The sequence below is a fragment of the Pleurodeles waltl genome, chromosome 2_2 (assembly GCF_031143425.1).
Source record: "Pleurodeles waltl isolate 20211129_DDA chromosome 2_2, aPleWal1.hap1.20221129, whole genome shotgun sequence".
NCBI classification, from domain to species: Eukaryota; Metazoa; Chordata; class Amphibia; order Caudata; family Salamandridae; genus Pleurodeles; species Pleurodeles waltl.
The window spans coordinates 155,941,642-155,962,216 of record NC_090439.1 but is presented as its reverse complement, the minus strand read 5'-3'; the positions used below and the strand labels follow the sequence as shown (position 1 = coordinate 155,962,216).

At 45.7% G+C, this 20,575-nt stretch overlaps 1 protein-coding gene across 2 annotated transcripts in view; it reads left to right on the top strand.

Annotated features, from left to right (window-relative positions):
- BAG1 (BAG cochaperone 1) overlaps nucleotides 1-20,575 on the top strand; it is a 290,841-nt gene that overhangs the window by 66,351 nt on the left and 203,915 nt on the right. For both annotated transcript variants that reach the window (XM_069219546.1, XM_069219547.1), the window contains one exon: nucleotides 9,079-9,161. In XM_069219546.1, coding sequence (XP_069075647.1) covers nucleotides 9,079-9,161 — 83 coding nt within the window. The remainder of the gene's footprint in view (nucleotides 1-9,078; nucleotides 9,162-20,575) is intronic.

The following is a 20,575-nucleotide window of genomic DNA, read 5'->3' as shown; positions in this document are numbered from 1 at the left end:
GCCCGTTGGTCTGCTGGTAGGCAGCACATGTCTCTGACCTCCTTAAACATTTCCAGTAGCAGACTGACACAAAAGACATATCAATCAATCAATCATTGGATTTATAAAGCGCACTACGTACCCGTAAGGGTTTCAAGGCATTGGGGGGGGGGGGGGGGGGGGCGGGGAGCTGGTGTTACTGGTCGAAGAGCCAGGTCTTGAAGAGTCTTCTGAAGGATGAGTTGGTCTTGAGTCTGTCGCAGGTTGGTGGGGAGGTATGAGAAGGATCTGCCGCCGGATGTCTTTCTTCGGATGCGGGGGACGAGGGCGAGGTTAGAGGAGCGGAGCTGACAGGTGGGGGTGTAGAAGCAGAGTCTATTGTTTAGGTAGGCCGGTCCGGTGTCGTGGAGCGCTTTGTGAGCGAGGGTAAGAAGCTTGAAAGTGATCCTTTTGTCCACGGGGAGCCAGTGAAGGTTTATCAGGTGGTGGGAGATGTGGCTGTGGCGGTATACGTTGAGGATCAGTCGGGCGGAGGCGTTTTGGATGCGTTGGAGGCGTAGTAGGTCTTTTGCTGGGATGCCTGTGTAGAGTGCGTTGCCATAGTCCAGCCTGTTGCTGACGAGGGCCTGTGTCACTGTTCTTCTTGTTTCTGTCAGGATCCACTTGTAGATTCTGCGGAGCATGCAGAGTGTGTTGTAGCAGGAGGAGGAAACTGCGTTGACCTGTTTAGACAAGGTGAGGGAGGAGTCGAGGATGAAGCCCAGGTTGCGAGCGTGTTCGGTCGGTGTCGGTGGGGTTCCTAGTGCGGTGGGCCACCAGGAGTCGTTCCAGGCGGAGGGGGTGGATCCGAGGATGAGGACCTCCGTCTTGTCCGAGTTCAGTTTCAGACGGCTGTTTCTTATCCATTCTGCGATGGATTTCATTCCCTCGTGTAGGTTGGTTTTGGCAGTGCGCGGGACTTTGGTGAGTGAGAGTATGAGCTGGGTGTCGTCGGCGTAGGTGAGAATGTTGAGGTTTTGTTGTAGGGCCACTTGTGCGAGGGGGGCCATGTAGATGTTAAACAGCGTCGGGCTTGAGAGATGAGTCTTGGGGGACGCCGCAGATGATGTCGGTGGCTTCGGAGCGGAAGGGGGGGAGGCGGACTCTCTGGGTTATGCCGGAGAGGAATGAGATGTGGAGGGCTTTTCCTTGAGTTCCGGTTTCGTGGAGGCGTGATTCCAGGGTGCGGTGGCAGACTTTGTCGAAGGCGGAAGATAGGTCCAGGAGGATGAGGGCTGATGGTTCGCCGTTGTCCATTTGGTGTCTGATGTCGTCTGTGGCTGCGAGAAGGGCAGTTTCGGTGCTGTGGTTTCATCTGAAGCCGGACTGGGAGAGGTCTAGGATGCTGTTGGCTGGTTAGTTGTGTGTTGACGATTTTTTCAATCACCTTTGCTGGGAAGGGGAGCAGGGAGATGGTTTGGAAGTTCTTGAGGTCGTTGGGGTCTGCTTTGGGCTTCTTGAGGAGGGTGCGGATTTCGGCATGTTTCTATTTTTCAGGGAGTGTCGCTGTTTCGAAGGAGATGTTGATGACCTTCCGTAGTTGGGGGGCGATGGTGGAGTCGGCTTTGTTGTGCAGTGGGGTGGGTGGGTGGGGGCAGGGGTCTGACGGAGATCCTGAGTGGATGGAGTTCATGATCTTGCGTGTCTCTGTGTCGTTCACGTTGGTCCAGGAGGTCAGGTGGTTTGCACAGGTGGAGTGTTCGGGGGTGGGGTCTGGCGTGGGAGTGGCGTCAAAACTGTTGTGGATGTTGGTGATCTTCCGGTGGAAGAAGGTGGACAGTGCGTTGCAGAGTTCTTGGGATGGAGGGATGTCGTTGATGTTGGCGCTGGGGTTGGAGAGTTCTTTCACGATGCTGAAGAGCTCTTTGCTGTCGTGTGCGTTGTTGTCCAGGCGGTCTTTGAAGTGGGATCGTTTGGCTTGTCTGATGAGTTGGTGGTGCTTGCAGGTGGCGTCCTTGTGGGTTGTGAGGCTGTCAGGTGTGCGTTTGAGGAGCCATTCCTTTTTTTGCTTCCGACAGTCACGTTTGGAATTTAGGAGCTCGTTGGTGAACCAGGTGGCTTTTCTTCTGGCTTGGTTGTCGGTGGTTTTTTTGAGTGGCGCGAGGGTGTTGGCGCAGTTGTTGATCCACAGGGTGAGGTTGTTGGCGGCGGTGTCTGGGTCGATGGAGTCGGGGGGTGGGTTCTGGACGAGGGCGTTGGTAAGCTTGTCTTCCGTAACTTTGCTCCAGCATCGGCGGGGTGGTTGTTGGGTGCGATGGTGCTCGGTATGTTTCTTGTAGGTGAAGTGGATGCAGTGGTGGTCGGTCCAGTGGAGTATTGTGGTATGGTTGAAGGTGACGTGGGCGCTTAAGGAGAAGATGAGATCAAGCGTGTGGCCGGCGATGTGGGCTGGTGTGTTGACGAGTTGTCTGAGGCCGTGGTTGGTGAGGTTGCCGATCAGAGTAGTGGAGTTGGTGTTGTTGTTGTTCTCCAGGTGGAAATTTAGGTCCCCGAGGAGGATGTAATCCGTTGAGGTGAGTGCATGGGTGCTGGTGAGGTACGCGATGGATTCGCTGAATGGTGCTCGTGGTCCGGGGGGTCTGTAGATGAGCGTTCCTCTGAGAATGGTGTTAGGGTCGGTGTGGATGCGGAAGTGTAGGTGTTCGGGGGTCTTGAGGGAGTCGTCAGTGTGGGTGTCGACCTTGAGGGAGGATTTGTGGGCGATGGCTATGCCTCCTCCGATTCCGTTGTTGCTGTCACTACTGATGATCTTGTAGCAGTCCGGGATGGCTATTGCGATGTCGGGCGCGAGGAGTCGTTCCACCAGGTTTTGGTCAGGAAGGCTACGTCTGGGGCGGTGGAGTCGAGCAGGTCCCAGAGCTCGATGGCGTGCTTGCGTGTGGAGCGGGTGTTGAGGAGTATGCAGTGGAGGTGGTTAGTTTCGGTCTTTGTTGGTTTCGTTGTTCTTTCGCAGGTGAATCTGCAGGTGTGGCATGCGAAGGGTCCGTGGGTGTTCCTTGGTGAGGACTGGGAGCATGCTGTGATGTGGCCGGGATTGAGGGCGTTGAGTTGGTCGGCCGTGTAGTGGCGTCTGGAGGTGCAGGGGTCTCGCGGACCAGCGGGGTGGCGCTGGGCACGGTCCAGGTGTGGATGGGCTTGCCTTTGGCGCGCCAGTGGCGTGGCCGCGCCTCGGCTGCCATAAGAGGAGGGGAGTGGCAGCTGGGAGGCGGGAGGGCTTGTCCCATGAGAGGGCTGGGGCCGCAGGGGACACAGCGGCGGGAAAAGGGAAGAGAAAAAACGGTGAGAGAACGAGGGGGGAGGTGGGAGGGGCCGCAGGGGACGCAGCGGAGGGAAAAGGGAAGAGGAAAAACGGTGAGAGAACGAGGGGGGAGGTGGGAGGGGCCGCAGGGGACGCAGCGGCGGGGAAAGAAGCAAGAGGGAATGGGAAAAAGGTGGTGGTGCAGAAGGCGGAGCGGGGAGCGACCTACCTGCAAGCAGGGTCAAAGGTTGCTCCCTGCTAGCGCGCCGTGGCTGCCATAAGAGGAGAGGAGGGGTGGTTGGGAGTAGCAGCTGGGAGGTGGGAGGGCTTGTCCTATGAGAGGGCTGGGGGGTGGGGCTGCAGGGGACGCAGCGGCAGGAAATGGGAAGAGAAAAAACGGTGAGAGAACGATGGGGGAGGTGGGAGGGTCTGCAGGGGACGCAGCGGCGGGAAAAGGGAAGAGGATAAATGGTGAGAATCTTAACTTGATTCCAAGTTGGTAACGTAGTATTAGTTGCTATATTATGTATATACAGATGCATCCATCTGTAGTCCTTTTAATTGTGACATGATGACCTAAAACCTGTTTTTACTAATTTCTGTAATGAAAATGGTAAATTGTCATTTTTGCTGCTTGTAGGTAAATAAGCAAAATAGTCAATGGAAATTCTGAGGTTTTATTATCTACACTTCTAACATGTCTTTAGAAAAGTTGGCATATTAGAGGCTAAATGATAACCAATGTAAAAAGATGATTCACTCCTTCCCGTTTGCTGAGCCTCCTGTGGCTTAGAGATAATTGGCTTCATTCAAACCTCTTCATCCCTGGAGCACTTTGGCCAAGTGCCCAGTTTTGAAGGATGTCTGATCCAAATGCGTTTCTCTTTGTTCAACCTACAACCAAGCCACATGACACGTGTTCCCTTTGAGAGGGAAGGACCTTGGAAACTTAAAGCAGCCCTTCTCAGCATGGCATGGGAGGAGATGTACCTAAATGCTTTGGATTTCACTTAGATTGTGTTGAGGTAGGAATAGGCTGTTCTTGGTTAGCGTTTTGGAGGTAGAGGGGTTTTAAATATACACCAGCTTTAGGGTTGGCACTTTTAGGAATTGCATATCAATGCACTGTGAGATTGTCTTTTTATATGGCACCTTTGTAAGACTAAAACTGCTTCACTCTATAGTAAAATGCAGACAGAGAATGCAAGGGACTTTTAGCTTTAATTGCTTTGATACTGTCAGACAGTAGGTTTCATCTTTTAGAAAGTGCTGGAATCTCACGTAGTGCTGAGGAAGCTTGCCTCTTACTGACCCACAAGGACAAAGCCATCCAGGTCCTTACTTGGATGCTGGCCGCTTTTGGGACTTCTATCTTGTGGTGTCAGAGTGTGGAAGATAAAGGATAAGAGGAAACTGTGCCAGCCTCAAAGAATACCAGCAAAACTGTAGCAACTGGATGTTTGTCTCTGGGCTTGATTGTAGGTTATAGGAATCATTTTCGCAGCTTAAACATTTTGACAGAATTCAGGAAGATTTCACTAAAGGTTTGGACACTTTTGGACCACCTGAGAAAAAGTTGCAAAACCTTTCTTAAAAGTAGAGAGTTTATACATTTCTATTTCAGGAGACCTGGACAGGGCTCCAAGATCACCCCAAAAAGTTAAATATTCGATATCTGGATTTTTCTGGTTTGTTCCCCTCTGAGTTTTGGACTGCAAAGTTTGAGGTTTACCGTGTAACACCAACAAATAGTACTTGGTTTTGTAGGATGAGCCCAGCCAAAGCTCTCAGTCTTCATTTGCTGAAGATTTCCTTGCTCGTCAGCTACAGCGATCACCTTAGTCTTGGTCCTCCTTAACTTACTACTGTGGTGAATCAAAAACCTTTACCTGAGTTCCATTGGTGATTATCGCTGGAGGATGCTTAGGCCCCAGTCAGTACCTTCCTAGAGACTTGCATTGGATTTTAATGTGTTTTTAATTGAGTCTTTTTTCGTTGTAACTCCTGATCTCTACGCCCAAGGTTTTTCATTCTGTTGTAATTTTAATCATTACTTTTGGATCCTTTCAGCTCAATTGGTTTGGGAAGGTTAACTTTCCTAAATCATTACTATAATATTATGTTGGTGTTACTGCATATGTACCACATACAGTGTGGCTGAGAAACATCTTGCTGCTGATGCCTAGCAACAAAGAATATTCTAGGGATTACTCATTTAAACCTGTACAGTTAATAGGAATTAGATTGTCTTGAATTTGTGAGATTGCAGCTAAAACTCACATCAAACTGCAGCTTCTATCTACCATACTTTAGGAATCCGGTTGCCTACAAATCCCTTATCTTTTAGTGCTCTTGGATGCACCTACCCAGCTGCCTTTCAAGGGGCAGGCAATATGGCTTTATGATACTACTAACTCTGTGATAATCAATAATTTAGTGCCTCATATTAACTGGAGCTCCAACAGAAATCCCAAGAGCACCACTTAGGTCACAACTCCAAAACCACACACCACTTGAGAGTGCATACCTTTATTTTGTCTCTAAAAGCACGTATAGTCACAGACTCAGTGCAAGAAGTCTCTTTATTTAGGGTACACGCTTATATCTACTTCATTTTCTGAGTCCTTTCCCTGATGTAGTATATACTTTGTATTTAAACTGAATTAGGTTGAACATGGCCAAGATTGTCACTAACACACACCTCTTTCCATTGCTCTCTATCCAGTGTACCAATGTCTATTTTCAACTGTTCCATGAACTTTGTAAACCTGCCTGGTGAGTTCACTTTCAGGGCCCAGTAAGTCTTGGACCACCTCTTGATTTTCAGTTTGTCAGCAATTATTAATTTTTCAAGTGAAGTGTACTCTGGGAGCAAGTCAGTTGCTTTCGTATTGTGCCCAGTGCATACATATCTGTTCGTACCTGAAGAACTAACATTTATAAAGATACATTTGGTTTTGGAGGTCTTTGACAGATTCTTTGCAATATGATAGTTAAGAATAGATCTGATCCATTGAATCCTTCCAATTCTTTCACATTTTTAAACAAAACACGTAGCCCACTAACGATTCCTGCACAAACCCCATTCCAGAGTGCTATGCTTCAGGTTTAGAACATCACCTTGGTCTCAGGTGCTGGCTCTCCTGTCATAAATATCATAAATTGGAGAAATAGTTTCCATTGCCTTCATTTCTACCCTTGTGCTGGGTTCCATCCGTGATTCTTGTAACCAACCATTAAGTACCACAAGGTTTGAGGCCCTGTAGTATAACTGAATGTCTACCAACCCCAATTCTGCATCTTATGTTGACTCTTGTGCATCGCCCTTCTCCTTTGCTGGCTATGTATCACCATTCCAATTTGTCAAATGCTTTTCCTAAGTCCAAAATCATTAACCCCGATCAATGTTTTATTTTTATGACAACACCACCAAATTGTGCAATTGCCTTAGGCTGTATTTCATAGATTGGTTTGACATGAAAGCGTTCTGTTCCTGTTGCATGAATTTTTCTACCAACATGACTATTTCCTGGACAGGACTTACGTGAGGTAATTGGCCTCAAAATTAATCTGAGAAGTTTGCCAGATGTTCCCAAGGCCGCTAATGTTCTGTGGAAAAGGGCACCCACACGGCAAATCGTCCAGTATGTGTTGCAAATATTTATGCACAAGAATTGATGGCACACCTCAGTATTACATCATATTAGAATCAACAACATTTAACAGTTTGAAACATTAAACAACATGAATTATAAAAAGTCCATATTGTTTATTTAATCAGTCTTTCAATACAGCTAGACAGCCAATGCGTAATAGGCATTGATATACTAACATGTAGTATATCAATTCCTGCAGATCTAACAAGTGTTTGGTTTAACATCTTCATCGCCATCTTAGACCTAACTTGTAGTTGCAGTCTTCTCATTGATAATGTTAATGCTTAATAATTTCACCTGTAACTTTAACTAATTTCTAATTGCTCAGTCACATAAAGGGTGGAGTTATGAGAGTTGTATCTAAGGTGCAAGTTATGCTTCGAGGAGCTAACCATAACTGGTGGGTTTATTTTTTTTTTGTTTCAGTTCATAGCCACAGTTGTAATTTAACTGTGTTTTTTTAAATATGGTTTTATCTTTCTATCTATATTGCATAGTGACAGTTGCCACTGTAGATTAATGGTTCAGATGCACTTTCCATTATGAAGGCATTTTTGATCTGCCTATAACTTTTGATCACGTGGACAGATTTGCACCAAATTAAGTTTTGCGTGCCAGTTTTCATGTAGATCTGTGGAGGGGATGAAGTATGATGCGTTTTTGTGCTTTCTGATTGTAGCTCCCACAAGTAATTTTGCTCACACCTACAGCCAAAACTGATGAACGAATGTACTCCAGATGTGGCATGAAAGTAGCAATTTACTCATAAAGCATGCTCTCTTCTGGCCAAGCCTTGCACCCAACCTGCCACAGTGGGTGGCAAACCTCAGTTGTTTAAATTGTTACCCGAAGGCCTTGCGCAAAAGGGGCTGGCTGCAAGGAATGTGGCCAGGCCTTGCAACCAACCCAGCACGGCCTTGTGATTGGAATTTAAGCTCTGGGTTTGACCCACCTAATGCATTGGGTTTGGCCGGCGAGTTGACTTAGGACCTAGTCAAAGGCCAAGCCCTACTGTCAAACCGTGCTGCAAAAGGCTGAGCACTCTGAGCGCCCCACCTGCCAAAAAGCCAAACAATAACAAATGACTCCCACCACACCGAAGGCCATGTGTTGTGGGTGTTGCCTCTGCAGTCATCCCACCACAGGTGACCAACGCCTGCGGGCAAACATCCCATGCAATGCAAACCTTTTTGTTAAATGGGGAAATTAATTTCGCATTTTATATTTTAAACATTAGTGATTTTCATAAAAATCTTGATTTTTCAGCTCAAAATGGTGCTTTTTATCCTGCTCACAAAATGGCGGTTGCAAAATCCAATTTTTATTAAAATCGTAATTTTAGCAATGTAAACTTTTTTTTTCAGTGTAGTTTTTCCACCCATTTTGGTGCTGCTGAGCACTCTGGTTAGGGTACCTCTCCTGCTGCCCCTGAATGGCTTTGGAATCTTTTTCCCACAGCAAAAAAATTTGGATTTCTTTTTTTTTAAATCACGATTTTGACGGTGGAAAAATTCAACCCTTTTCCTGCAAAATACATTTGTTGAAAAATTCAAATGTGATTGAAATATTTTGTGACACACACCCCTCCTTCAGTCATTCAAGTCTCCTCAACACACGGAAACATACAGCCAGAGATAAATTGTGGAGAGGATCAAATGTCAAAATAAATGTAAAAAATGAAATGATGCGGATGGCAAATCGAATGGAAAAAGATAATTGAACTATAAAGACAAACTTAAAAATAAAACATGTTTTAAGACGAACAAATAAGTACTGTGGCAGTGATCATCTCCCGATCCCCTGGCCCACCTGGCCAATGAGAGTGTAAACTCTAAAGACATCTGAATGCTTTAGTAGCGTTCCAATGTCTTGTCTTATCCCACTCATTTCATCCTGACTTAATAAGACAGAATATCATCTGCATCAGTTTTGACCAGATGCTACTCCGCTTCACACTTACACCATCTTCTTCCCACAGCCACTGTCGGTAGAGTTAACAGGATTGTGTTAATTTATATAACATATATTTGCTCATTAAACACTGGTGAGTGGAAGTCTCCAGCGGCCAGTTGTTAAACTAAAACATTCCCTTACATCTTTTTCTCTTTTACAGTTCAATCTTTCAGACCCATTTTAATAATACATTTGCTCTTTGTTTGTGTACAGGAAAGTCTCTGAAAGAGATGGAGAAGCCATTGTCTGCACTTGGAGTTAAAAATGGATGCAAAGTTATGTTGATTGGAAAAAGGGTAAGGCAGAGTGTTTTGCTTAATGAATCTCAAAACACTTAGCAATACACTGGTAATGTGGGAACCTTTTGCAGATCCTTTAAAGTTGTATGCTTGACTTTTATTTTGGTTATTCTGTTTTTCTTGTTAACCAATCTTTGCTTTCTTCCTGTCATGTCTTAACTGAAGGGGTAATATGCTAAGGAAAGTGAACTGTATACTACAGACTGTAATCTGCGGGCCTATCTCTTGCATTTGTCTTTCAGCACACTGCTCAGCATTGCATCCCATGACACAATAACTGCACCCCAGTGGTCATTAGCCCTAACATGAAAAGTGACTGGGGGTGAGTGTTTGCATTGTTCAGCACTCCGTCCAGCATCCTTTTGTGTTGCTAAAGTTGCCCTAAGTGGGAAGGGTATGCCCAGACGGGGGTCTCTTGCTCACAGTGCCACTGGTTTCAAGCTAGCCTGGCTGATGAAGGGTGAAACCCTGAAACCGGTCCCAGGATGCTTGTTTCTGGTCCAGTGAGGACCTGGCTTGGCAGTTCGGGCTGGACTGTTCCCATGTGGGACAGAGTCAAGACTGATTTGCATATGGCTGGGTCCAAACTGGGGTTGCATGATGAGCTAAAGAACAATGGATTAAACCCAGATCTGTGACTGGGGGTGAGTGTTTGCATTGTTCAGCACTTCGTCCATCATCATTTTGTGTTGCTAAAGTTTCCCTAAGTGGGAATGGTATGCCCAGACGTGGGTCCCTTGCTCACTGTGCCACTGGATTCAAGCTAGCCTGGCTGATGAAGGGTGAAACCCTGAAACCGGTCCCAGGATGCTTGTTTCTGGTCCAGTGAGGACCTGGCTTGGCAGTTCGGGCTGGACTGTTCCCATGTGGGACAGGGTCAAGACTGATTTGCATATGACTGAGTCCAAACTGGGGTGGCATGGTGAGCTAAAGAACGATGGATTAAACCCAGATCTGTGACTGTGGGTGAGTGTTTGAATTGTTCAGCACTCCGTCCATCATCCTTTTGTGTTGCTAAAGTGGCATTTGCTTGACCACAGATGGGTCAATTGGGCCCCCTGGGAAATTGTGAGAGTGGGATTTACAAGTAGCTATTAGCTGAAAGTGATGTACCCCCATTGCACCTATTCACCTTCACCATCCTGCAATGTATTGTATTGTAAGGTGGATTTGTAGAGTGCTGCATGTCATCCTTGAGGTTATCCAGGAGCTGAATAGGTGAGTGCAGGCATGTGGTGAGGTTGGGCCTGAGTACAGACAGTCTCAGTGGTCCCACAAGAAGACTAATTGAAAAGCCAGCTCTTCAGGTTCTTGCAGAATTCAATAAGTGAGGAGGAGGAGGCCCTGATCTGTTGGGGAAGGTCGTTTCCAGGATTTGGGGGCTTGGTAGGTGAAAGATAAGCTTGCTTCTGTGGATGTGCAGTGTGTGTGCTAGTGAGAGTGATGCTGAGCGAAGTTATCTGGTGGAAGTGAAACCGGTGTTAGAGGTATGCTGGTCCCAAGTTATGTAGTGACGTGCATGCGTGTAAGAGAACTTTGAACTGGCAGCACTTCTAGATGGGGAACCAATGGTGCTTTCTGAGTAGTGGTGTGGGTTCGGTGCGGGAGGTCAAGGACAAGTCTGGCAGTGGCGTTTTGGATGGCTTGAAGTCTGTCTAGAAGATGGGTTGTGATGACAGCCTAGAGTGTGTTACTGTAGTCCAATCTGCTTGTGAATATGGCCTGCATGAAGGTACACTGGTGTCCATTGGGAGCCACTTGAACATTTTACGTAACATGGAGAGGATGTGGAGGTGTGAGGAGGTGACAGCATTGACCTGGGATTTCATGGTGAGGTTGGTATTCAGAATGAGGCCTAGGTTCTTAGCTGGCTCAGTTGGGGGTGGTTCCAGGTTCGGCAATCCTCCTGATGGAGTCCTAAGGTGAACTCTTGTTTTTTAAGCACTTCAGTTTGGTTGGCGTTGAGCTCGAGTCACTTTTCTTTGATCTAATTGGCCAAATTGGCCACGCTGGTCATGCATTGTTGAAAGTTTGTCTTGTTGGTGACAGTGTCATCTTGGAGGAAAAAAACACCTTTGTTTAGGTGAGTAAAATCTCACATTCTGTATCCCTTCTGGCAATCGTTGCATATTAGAATATTGTATACATAATTGTCGTTCCATTGGGTGTAATTTTTTCATGTATGTATGTGTGCGCTATTTCTATAACCTAGCCAAAAGTTAGCAGAGTCAGACAAGCATGAATTCAAAAGATTACAGGAGGGGTAGCTGGTTTGTGGATTGTTAATGCGTTTTGATGTAGTGTTCTTTAACTCTTTCCTAAATTGGATCATCTTTGGGGTGCTCAAGATGAATACTGGGATTTTCTGTTGTTGACTCCAGTATGGTGATATTTTTGTAGACAAGATTTTAGGACATGGAGTTTGTCGCAAATTTTCTGATATTATTCTAATACTGCATTCTGCCAAAAGTACTACATATGTATGAGCAGTGCACATTGAAGGTAAAGGTGGAGAAGGTGGGTGCAGTAAACTCAGATGGGCATAGTTTTGTCAAATGTCCCCCCAGTGGCCACTTGTGTGAATCTTTTGACCAATTGAAAAACAAGGCGTTACATTGGTTAAATCAAAATGATGGGTTTTCCTTTTCAGCTGAACACAATAGCTTGATGGTTTGCAGTTTTGCTTGTGTTGGAACGTTAAAAAAAAAAAAACCTTTTGTGGCGATTTTATTATTATTAATTTTCACCTTGCTAGTATCCCCAGATACCTACTGACTACCCAGGCTTGGAATGAAGCTATACTGAGCCAATCAAGATCCTACCACTCCGCTGCTTTTATCACCTTCATATGCCTGAGTCTGAGATCAGCCTCTGTCCTCATTCTATCTCTCCCTGTAACCTCACAGGAAATCCCTTTTTAGCTCTTGTGCTTTACGCTGAAATTGATTGACTCATTCCTACCTCTTTTCCTTCTTCTGCTCCAGGTCCTCCTATGGTAGCACACATTTTAGATAGTAGTGTGCCTCCTGCTCCAGTAATGCTGGGCAGGGAGAGCTAGGTTCGTATAGTGACATGTCTAGACCAAAGTCTTTATTACAATTAATTCTTGATGGTTTCCATCAGTCATACGTTTCTGATGTTAACACTAAATCGTAATTAAGCTGGAGCATAGCAGGGATAAAGTCCAGATTGAGAGGTAGCGAGTGGGCCTTTTTTTTGTTGATCATTTTGAAATGTATGTCTTACAAGATACTTGGTTTTGGGAGAGCGCTTACAGGTGTGGCTTTACAAGCTTCCACATTCCAACAGTCAACTCCATACTAGGAAGAGCATCGGGTAGAGTGCTAGTGTGATTTAAGTCTTCCTTATTTTGTTCAGCTGTAGAAGTGGATCTGTCTTCGGCAGATTTCCAGATTTTAATATTTTCCCCGGTGTCTGGTAAGCCAGTTCTTTTAATCTATGTCTACAATAAAAGTGCTAGTTGCGAGAAACAGTCCCATACATTGCATGCACTAGATAAGATGCTGGCTTTTTATATCAGCTCTCACAATGTGATCACTGCAGGTGACCTAAATTTAATGTTTGTGACCTTTGGAATTACGCAGGATTTAGCAGCGGGTGAAGATGCTGATTGGGGTACTCCAATTCTAAGCACCGCTTTTAAAAACCAAAAGAGTAGCCTTGTAAATGGCTGACATAACGCTTTCTTACTCCCTTCTCGCCCCCAATGGTTGTTCTCCCTCCAATGCTAATATTGAGTACAATGAAAGATATGAGGATTGTTCAAAGAGTAATCATGATCCTTTGATCCCACCACTCATGACCTACTGTTGGTTATCTGGCTACAACAATTGACTATCTGTGAGGATGCATTAGTACTGAGTGACAATCTGCATTAGTACTGAGTAACAAGCAGAGAACTTTCAAAAGGGATGCTACGCATCTGTTGACTCACTCTCAAGAATTTATAGTTAGGTTTCCGCCCACCTGGATCGATGATTGAGAACTGGGGGCATCCTTGAGGTACATAATTCTTTATTTTAACAGCAGAAAGATTTATTCCAAAAACATTGTAAAAAAGTAAACAGACACCCCCCCCCCCAGAAGCCAGGTTGGTTTTCCCCTGCTTGTCTGCCACGTTTGCTCTTTTGGGCTCTATTAAACAAGGAGATAGACACGTGATCACAGAGGCCAGGGACTTGTATAAAAAAGCGTTAAGACAAGCCAAGTCGAATTGGGAAAAGAGTATCTTGGAGGATGTCCTTGAAACTGTCAAGAATAAAGATTTTAGAACTTTCTAGCGTATTGTCATTTAGGGTAGTAAACACCAAGTAAAGACTCCTTAGGTACACATCCAGCCGAGAGAGTAGACAGCTCATTTTGAGCCACTTTACTCTTCCCCTGGTACACCTCTACCTCGACAGGTTTGTGTAGCCCCTGGAGTTTACCAACCGCCTAGGCCTGTTGTCCCCCCTGCTTATGTTTCTCTTGTTGACACAAATGAAGCTGTCATGTCACATAACTTGGGCAAAGCTCCTGAAATGGAGAAGGTCTCTTCTGACCTGTTTTACTCTGTCCCAGCTATTTGGGCTCATAACCTCAAGTTAGCTTCTAAAGTGATAGCTGACGGAGCACTAATACCCTTGGCCTGGAAGGGAGCCAAGGTCATTCATTTTTTTTTTTTAAAAGGTATGTTGTAATAGCCCTACCATCTGTTGCCCTATTAACCTATTGGATAACCACCTAAAGATTTTTTGCGTGCAGGTTCTTGCAAAATTATCTGAGTGGATCATGGAAATTATGTTTCAAGCCATTTGTGAAGGGTTTCAGAACATAAATTGGAGCTATGGAACAGGGTTTCACCTTTTTGTTGACTTTGTTGATCTAAGGGCTGCCGTTGATTTGGTCTCGAGTGCTCAATTTTGGGACAATTGCAAAATATAAGCATTTGAAGTTGTCTACTTAACATTATAATACATCTCCATGAGGGTAACTATGCGCAGATCCGGTGGGGAACAAATGGTGAACTAATGGAGAAGATTGAGTTTAAGCATTGAGTACTCCAGGGCTGTGGCCTGGGCCTGACCCTTTTTGTTTTGTTTATCAATTGCTGTTTTGTGTTTTTGAGAGATTGTGTAAATGACTCCCCTATATCAGCTGGACGGAAGGTGCCTGCCCTACTCTTTGCAGATGATACCCCTTGAATTTCTAAGACCACTGCCGGCTTAAAAAATATCCTAAATGGATTTTCCCTATTTTGTGAGTTCTGCGGCCTGGAAATTAATGCCCTGAAAACTTTATGACCTATGACAAGTGTAGAACGCTTGAAGGGAAAATATGTTTGGGTCCAATTATCCTGGAGGGAGTGAAAGAATTTGATTACGTAGGCGTCAGTCTGTTAGACTCAGGCTCTTGGACATCACAGATTGCTAAGAGCTGTTGTTGATCAAACATAGGGTTCTGCCTTCAGTAGGTTTGGAAGAAGGGCACTATCATACTCAGTACACCCGTAGTAGAAATGTATAATGCCCAAGTTAGGAATGCTGCACTGTACACTGCAGATCTGTGGAGCCATTGTAATACATCTTCTGTGGTGGTATGCAAAAACAGCTTTTTAAGGGACCTTTTGAATATAGGCTGAGGTACTTCCTTATTGCCATTGAGACTTGATGTTGCTGTGAGGTCATCTGCAGATCTTTCTAAGCTACGTCCTATTCCATATTGACTATGGATCTGAAGTACTCCGGAACTGGAAGCATATAGAGATGCCCTGAGAAAGATTGTTGGTTACCAACAATCCCAGAGGATTCCTTGCTTGGCTTTTGTCAAGCAATCTCTGATTGTCCCTGGGCCTGAGCACCTGTTGGCATCAGCCCTTATCTATCCGTGCACCTGTGGCTGCTGCTGTGAAGCACACATTTTGGGCCCGGTGAATGGAATCAAGTGATCTAGCTGACAGTGTGGGTGGTTGGAATAAATCAATTATCCTTTCTAATTTCTTAATTATATAATAATGTGATCCCTCTGCACTCTTGAGATTTTATTTAAAATTCAGATATGGCTGTAACCTAACTGCTGTTTTTACTTCATCCGGAGGCCATCTGTGTCTGCTTCTAAGTCTTTCCTAGAATGTTGCTATGAGAAGGAAACAGAAGATCACATGTTGTTCTGCCCGGCCTAGCCTAAACTAGCTCTTGGTAGATTGTACATTTGTGTCATGTTCTGTAAACTTGTGGTCATTGCCACATCTAAATTTCTGCATGCTGCATGTTTGACTATGTTGAGCTTATAGGCTGCTTTCCCCTATCGCCTGTTCTGTAGTTTTGCAGACTAGGTAGTACACCCGGGTTTTAAAGGAAATGTATTTAATTTTATATTTTTTAAATGCGATTTTATGTGTTTTAAAAAGTCATGTTCTCATAGGTTTAATGGAAGTTAATGTACAGTTGAGCTAAGTTGTTCTGGTATGTTGTATTTTTGTGTACGTTTCAATGAGTTTTTCAGAAATTAGATCTTAGAATGAATTCACATGATCAATTTACTCCTGTGTGCTAATTTGCTATGAATTCATTCTTAGGTTTTGACATGAAACTCTTGTTATGGACTTATTAGGTCTTTTTTTCTTATCATAATGTTTTCCTTTACAGTTATACAATGCTGTACAATTATGCATTTTTAGGATACTTTTTTTTCTAAAATATTTTATTGATTTTTTTTTTTTTTTTTAAGTTGGCAAAACAACTCGGCGAATATGGATATATATTGCCTGTAAATCTGCTCTATACAGGTATACCTTAGTAGTAGACAAAGCAGCTTTTATTTATGGTCCATAAGAAGCTCCAAGTTGCAGAGTAAACATCAGGGCCCGTATGTAGGAGGCTGGCCTGGCTTATAGTGGGTACCAAAGGTACTTACACCTTGTGCCAGGTCCAGTTATCCCTTATTAGTAGAGATGAGGTGTTTGTAGCAGCTTAGACTGATAGAAGGTAGCTATGGCAAAGCAGCTTAGGCTGAACTAGGAGACATGCAAAGCTCCTCCTATACCACTTATATCATATGCACAATATCATAAGAAAACACAATACACAGAGTTACTAAAAATAAAGGTACTTTATTTTTATGACAATATGCCAAAGGTATCTCAGTGAGTACCCTCAGTAAGAAGGTAAGTAATATACACAAGTTATATGTACACAAACCCAAAATAGGTAAGTAAAAGTCAAAAAAGTAATGCAAACAGTGTAGAATTACAATAGGTTGCAATAGGCAAGCATAGGTATTGGGGCAACACAAACCATATACTCCAAAAGTGGAATGCGAATCACAATTGGACCCCAGACCTATGTGAGCTTGTAGAGGGTCGCTGGGACTGTAAGAAAACAGTGAGGGTTACCAAAATACCCCACCCCAAGACCCTGAAAAGTAGGAGTAAAGTGCACCTACTACCCCCAGAGAGCACAATAGTCGTGATAGTGGGATTCTGCAGTAAGAACAAACACCAGCAGTGCACTGACAACGAATTTCCGTACCTGAGGACCTGCAAGGCAAGGGGACCAAGTCCAATAGTCGTGACAGTGTCCAGTGGGGGCAGGAGCCCAGGAAACCCCGGATGAAGGTGCAAGGAAGCTGCCTCCGGATGGAAGAGGCTTGGAGTTCTGCAAGAAAGAATAGGACTAGGAACTTCTCCTTTGGAAGACAGATGTCCCACGTCGCAATGAAGCTTGCAGAGGTGTTCCCATGCAGAAATACCAGAAAAAAGCCTTGCTAGCTGCAAGGGTCGCGGTAGAGGTTTTTGGGTTGTGTTGAGGACCAGGAAGGACCAGGATGTTGCCTTTTGGAGGAGGAAGCAGAGGGGGCGCTCAGCAACTCAGAGAGCCCTCACAGAAGCAGGCAGCACCTGCAGAAGTACCCCAACAGGCACTTGGAAGAAGAGTGACCCGGAGTCCACGCGAAGTTACAAAAGGGGGTCCCACGACGTCGGAGCACAACTCAGAAGGTTGTGCACTGCAGGACGGAGTGCTGCGGACTCAGGCTAGGCTGTGCATGAAGGAGATCCTGGAAGAGTGCCCAGGAGCTGGAGCAGCTGCAAATCACGCGGTACACAGCTTTGCAGTTTAGCGTGGGGAGGCAAGGTCTTACCTCCACCAAACTTGAACTGAAGAGTCACTGGACTGTGGGAGTCACTTGGACAGAGTTGCTGTGTTCCAGGGACCACGCTCGTCAGGATGAGAGGGGACCCAGAGGTCCAGTGATGCAGTCTTTTGGTGCCTGCGTTAGCTGGGGGCAGATTCCGTCGACCCACGGGAGATTTCTTCTGAACTTCTGGTGCAGGGTGAAGGCAGGCTACCCCCAGAACATGCACCACCTGGAAACAGTTGAGAAAGCCATCAGGATTAGGCGCTACAATGTTGCTGGTAGTCGTCTTGCTTCTTTGTTGCGGTTTTGCAGGTGTCCTGGAGCAGTCAGCGGTCGATCCTTGGTAGAAGGTGAAGAGGGAGATGCAGAGGAACTCTGGTGAGCTCTTGCATTCGTTATCTGAAGAATTCCCCAAAGCAGAGACCCTAAATAGCCAGAAAAGGAGGTTTGGCTACCAAGAGAGGTAAGAGCCTATCAGAAGGAGCCTCTGACGTCACCTGCTGGCACTGGCCACTCAGAGCAGTCCAGTGTGCCCCCAACAACTCTGTTTCCAAGATGGCAGAGGTCTGGGACACACTGGAGGAGCTCTGGGCACCTCCCCTGGGAGGTTCTGGTCAGGGGAGTGGTCACTCCCCTTTCCTTTGTCCAGTTTCGCGCCAGAGCAGGGCTGGGGGATCCCTAAACCGGTGTAGACTGGCTTATGCAGAGATGGGCACCATCTGTGCCCATAAAAGCATTTCCAAGGCTGGGGGAGGCTACTCCTCCCCAGCCCTTCACACCTATTTCCAAAGGGAGAGGTTGTAACACCCTCTCTCAGAGGAAATCCTTTGTTCTGCCTTCCTTGGCCAGGGCTGCTTAGACCCCAGGAGGGCAGAAACCTGTCTGAGGGGTTGGCAGCAGCTGCAATGGAGACCCCGGAAAGGCAGTTTTGCAGTACCCGAGTTCTGTGCTAGAGACCTGGGGGATCATGTTACATGGCCATGTTCGGAGTTACCATTGTGACGCTATACATAGGTAGTGACCTATGTATAGTGCACACGTGTAATGGTGTCCCCGCACTCACAAAGTCCGGGGAATTTGCCCTGAACAATGTGTGGGCACCTTGGCTAGTGCCAGGGCGCCCACACACTAAGTAACTTTGCACCCAACCTTCCCCAGGTGAAGGTTAGACATATAGGTGACTTATAAGTTACTTATGTGAAGTGGTAAATGGCTGTGAAATAACGTGGACGTTATTTCACGCAGGCTGCAGTGGCAGGCCTGTGTAAGACTTGTCAGAGCTCCCTATGAGTGGCAAAAGAAATGCTGCAGCCCAAAGGGATCTCCTGTAACCCCAATACCCTGGGTACCTTAGTACCATATACAAGGGAATTATATGGGTGTACCAGTATGCCAATGTGAATTGGTAAATTTAGTCACTAGCCTGCAGTGACAAATTTGGAAAGCAGAGAGAGCATAACCACTGAGGTTCTGGTTAGCAGAGCCTCAGTGAGACAGTTAGTCACCACACAGGGAACACATACAGGGCACATACTATGAGCACTGGGGCCCTGCCTGGCAGGGTCCCAGTGACACAAGGACTAAAACAACATACATACAGTGAAATATGGGGGTAACATGCCAGGCAAGATGGTACTTTCCTACATAACCTCCTCTCCCCCCTCCCCCCCCCCCAAACGAAGGACAATAAGACTAGCCATGACCTGATGAGTCTTCATTGTCTAAGTGGAAATATCTGGAGAGTCCATCTGCATTGGAGTGGGTACTCCCGGGTCTATGTTCCACTGTATAGTCCATTCCCTGTAGAGATATGGACCACCTCAACAATTTAGGGTTTTCACCTTTATTTGTTTTAGCCAAAGTAGAGGTTTGTGGTCTATTTGAACAATAAAGTGAGTGCCAAACAGGTATGGCTTCAACTTTTTCAGTGCCCAGATCACAGCAAAGGCCTCCCTCTCTATGGCAGACCAACGCTTTTCTCTAGGGGTCAACCTTCTGCTGATAAAAGCAACTGGTTGATCCTGGCCCTCAGAATTCAGTTGTGATAAGACTGCCCCTACCCCTAATTCAGATGCATCAGTTTGAACAATGAATTTCTTGGAGTAACATGGGCTTTTTAGGACAGGTGCAGAGCACACGGCCTGTTTGAGCCCCTCAAAAGCTTTCTGACAGCTAGCTGTCCATAATACCTTTTTAGGCATTTTCTTACTTGTGAGATCATTGAGAGGGGCTGCTATGGAGCCATAGTTTTTAATGAATCTCCTTTAATACCCTGTGAGGCCTAAAAGGCTCTCACCTGGGTCTGAGTTGTAGGGGGAACCCAATCCATGATTGTCTGGATTTTCCCCTGTAGTGGTGCAATCTGTTCTCCACCTACCAGGTGGCCCAGATAAACCACTTTCCCCTGCCCTATGTGGCACTTTGAGGCCTTGATAGTGAGGCCTGCCTTTTGCAGGGCCTCCAAAACATTCCAAAGGTGGACCAGGTGCTCATCCCAGGTTGAGCTAAAGACACCTATATCATCAAGATAAGCTGCACTGAAAGCCTCCAACCCTTGCAGGACTGTGTTCACCAACCTCTGAAAAGTGGAAGGTGCATTTTTCAAAACAAAGGGCATCACTGTAAATTGGTAATGCCCTCCTATAGTTGAAAATGCAGTCTTTGGTTTAGCATCTTCTGCCAATTTGATCTGCCAATACCCTGCAGTCAAATCAAAAGTGCTAAGATATTTGGCAGATGCCAGTGTATGAATGAGCTCATCAGCGCAGGGTATAGGGTGAGCATCAGTTTTTGTTACCTGATTGAGACCTCTATAGTCTACACAAAACCTCATCTCCCTCTTTCCATCTTTGGTGGTAGGCTTTGGTACAAGCACCACTGGGCTAGCCCATGGGCTTTCAGAAGGTTCAATCACTCCCAGATCCAACTTTTTCTGTACCTCTTGTTTAATGCAGTCTCTGATATGGCCAGGCCCCCTATAAATCTTACTTTTGACAGGCAGGCTGTCTCCAGTATCAATTGTGTGTTCACACCAGGTTGTTGTACCTGACACAATTGAAAAGAGGTCAGAAAATTGTCCTAGGAGATTGATGCAGTTGTCTTTCTGTTCTGCAGTCAGACAGTCTACCAAAACTACTCCCTCCACTAAGGCATGTGCTTCAGTAGTGGAAAAGAGATCAGGGAGAGGGTCACTCTCTTCTTCCTGTCTCTCATCTGTTGCCATGAGCAGGTTGAGATGAGCCCTGTCATAGTAGGGTTTCAGGCGGTTGACATGA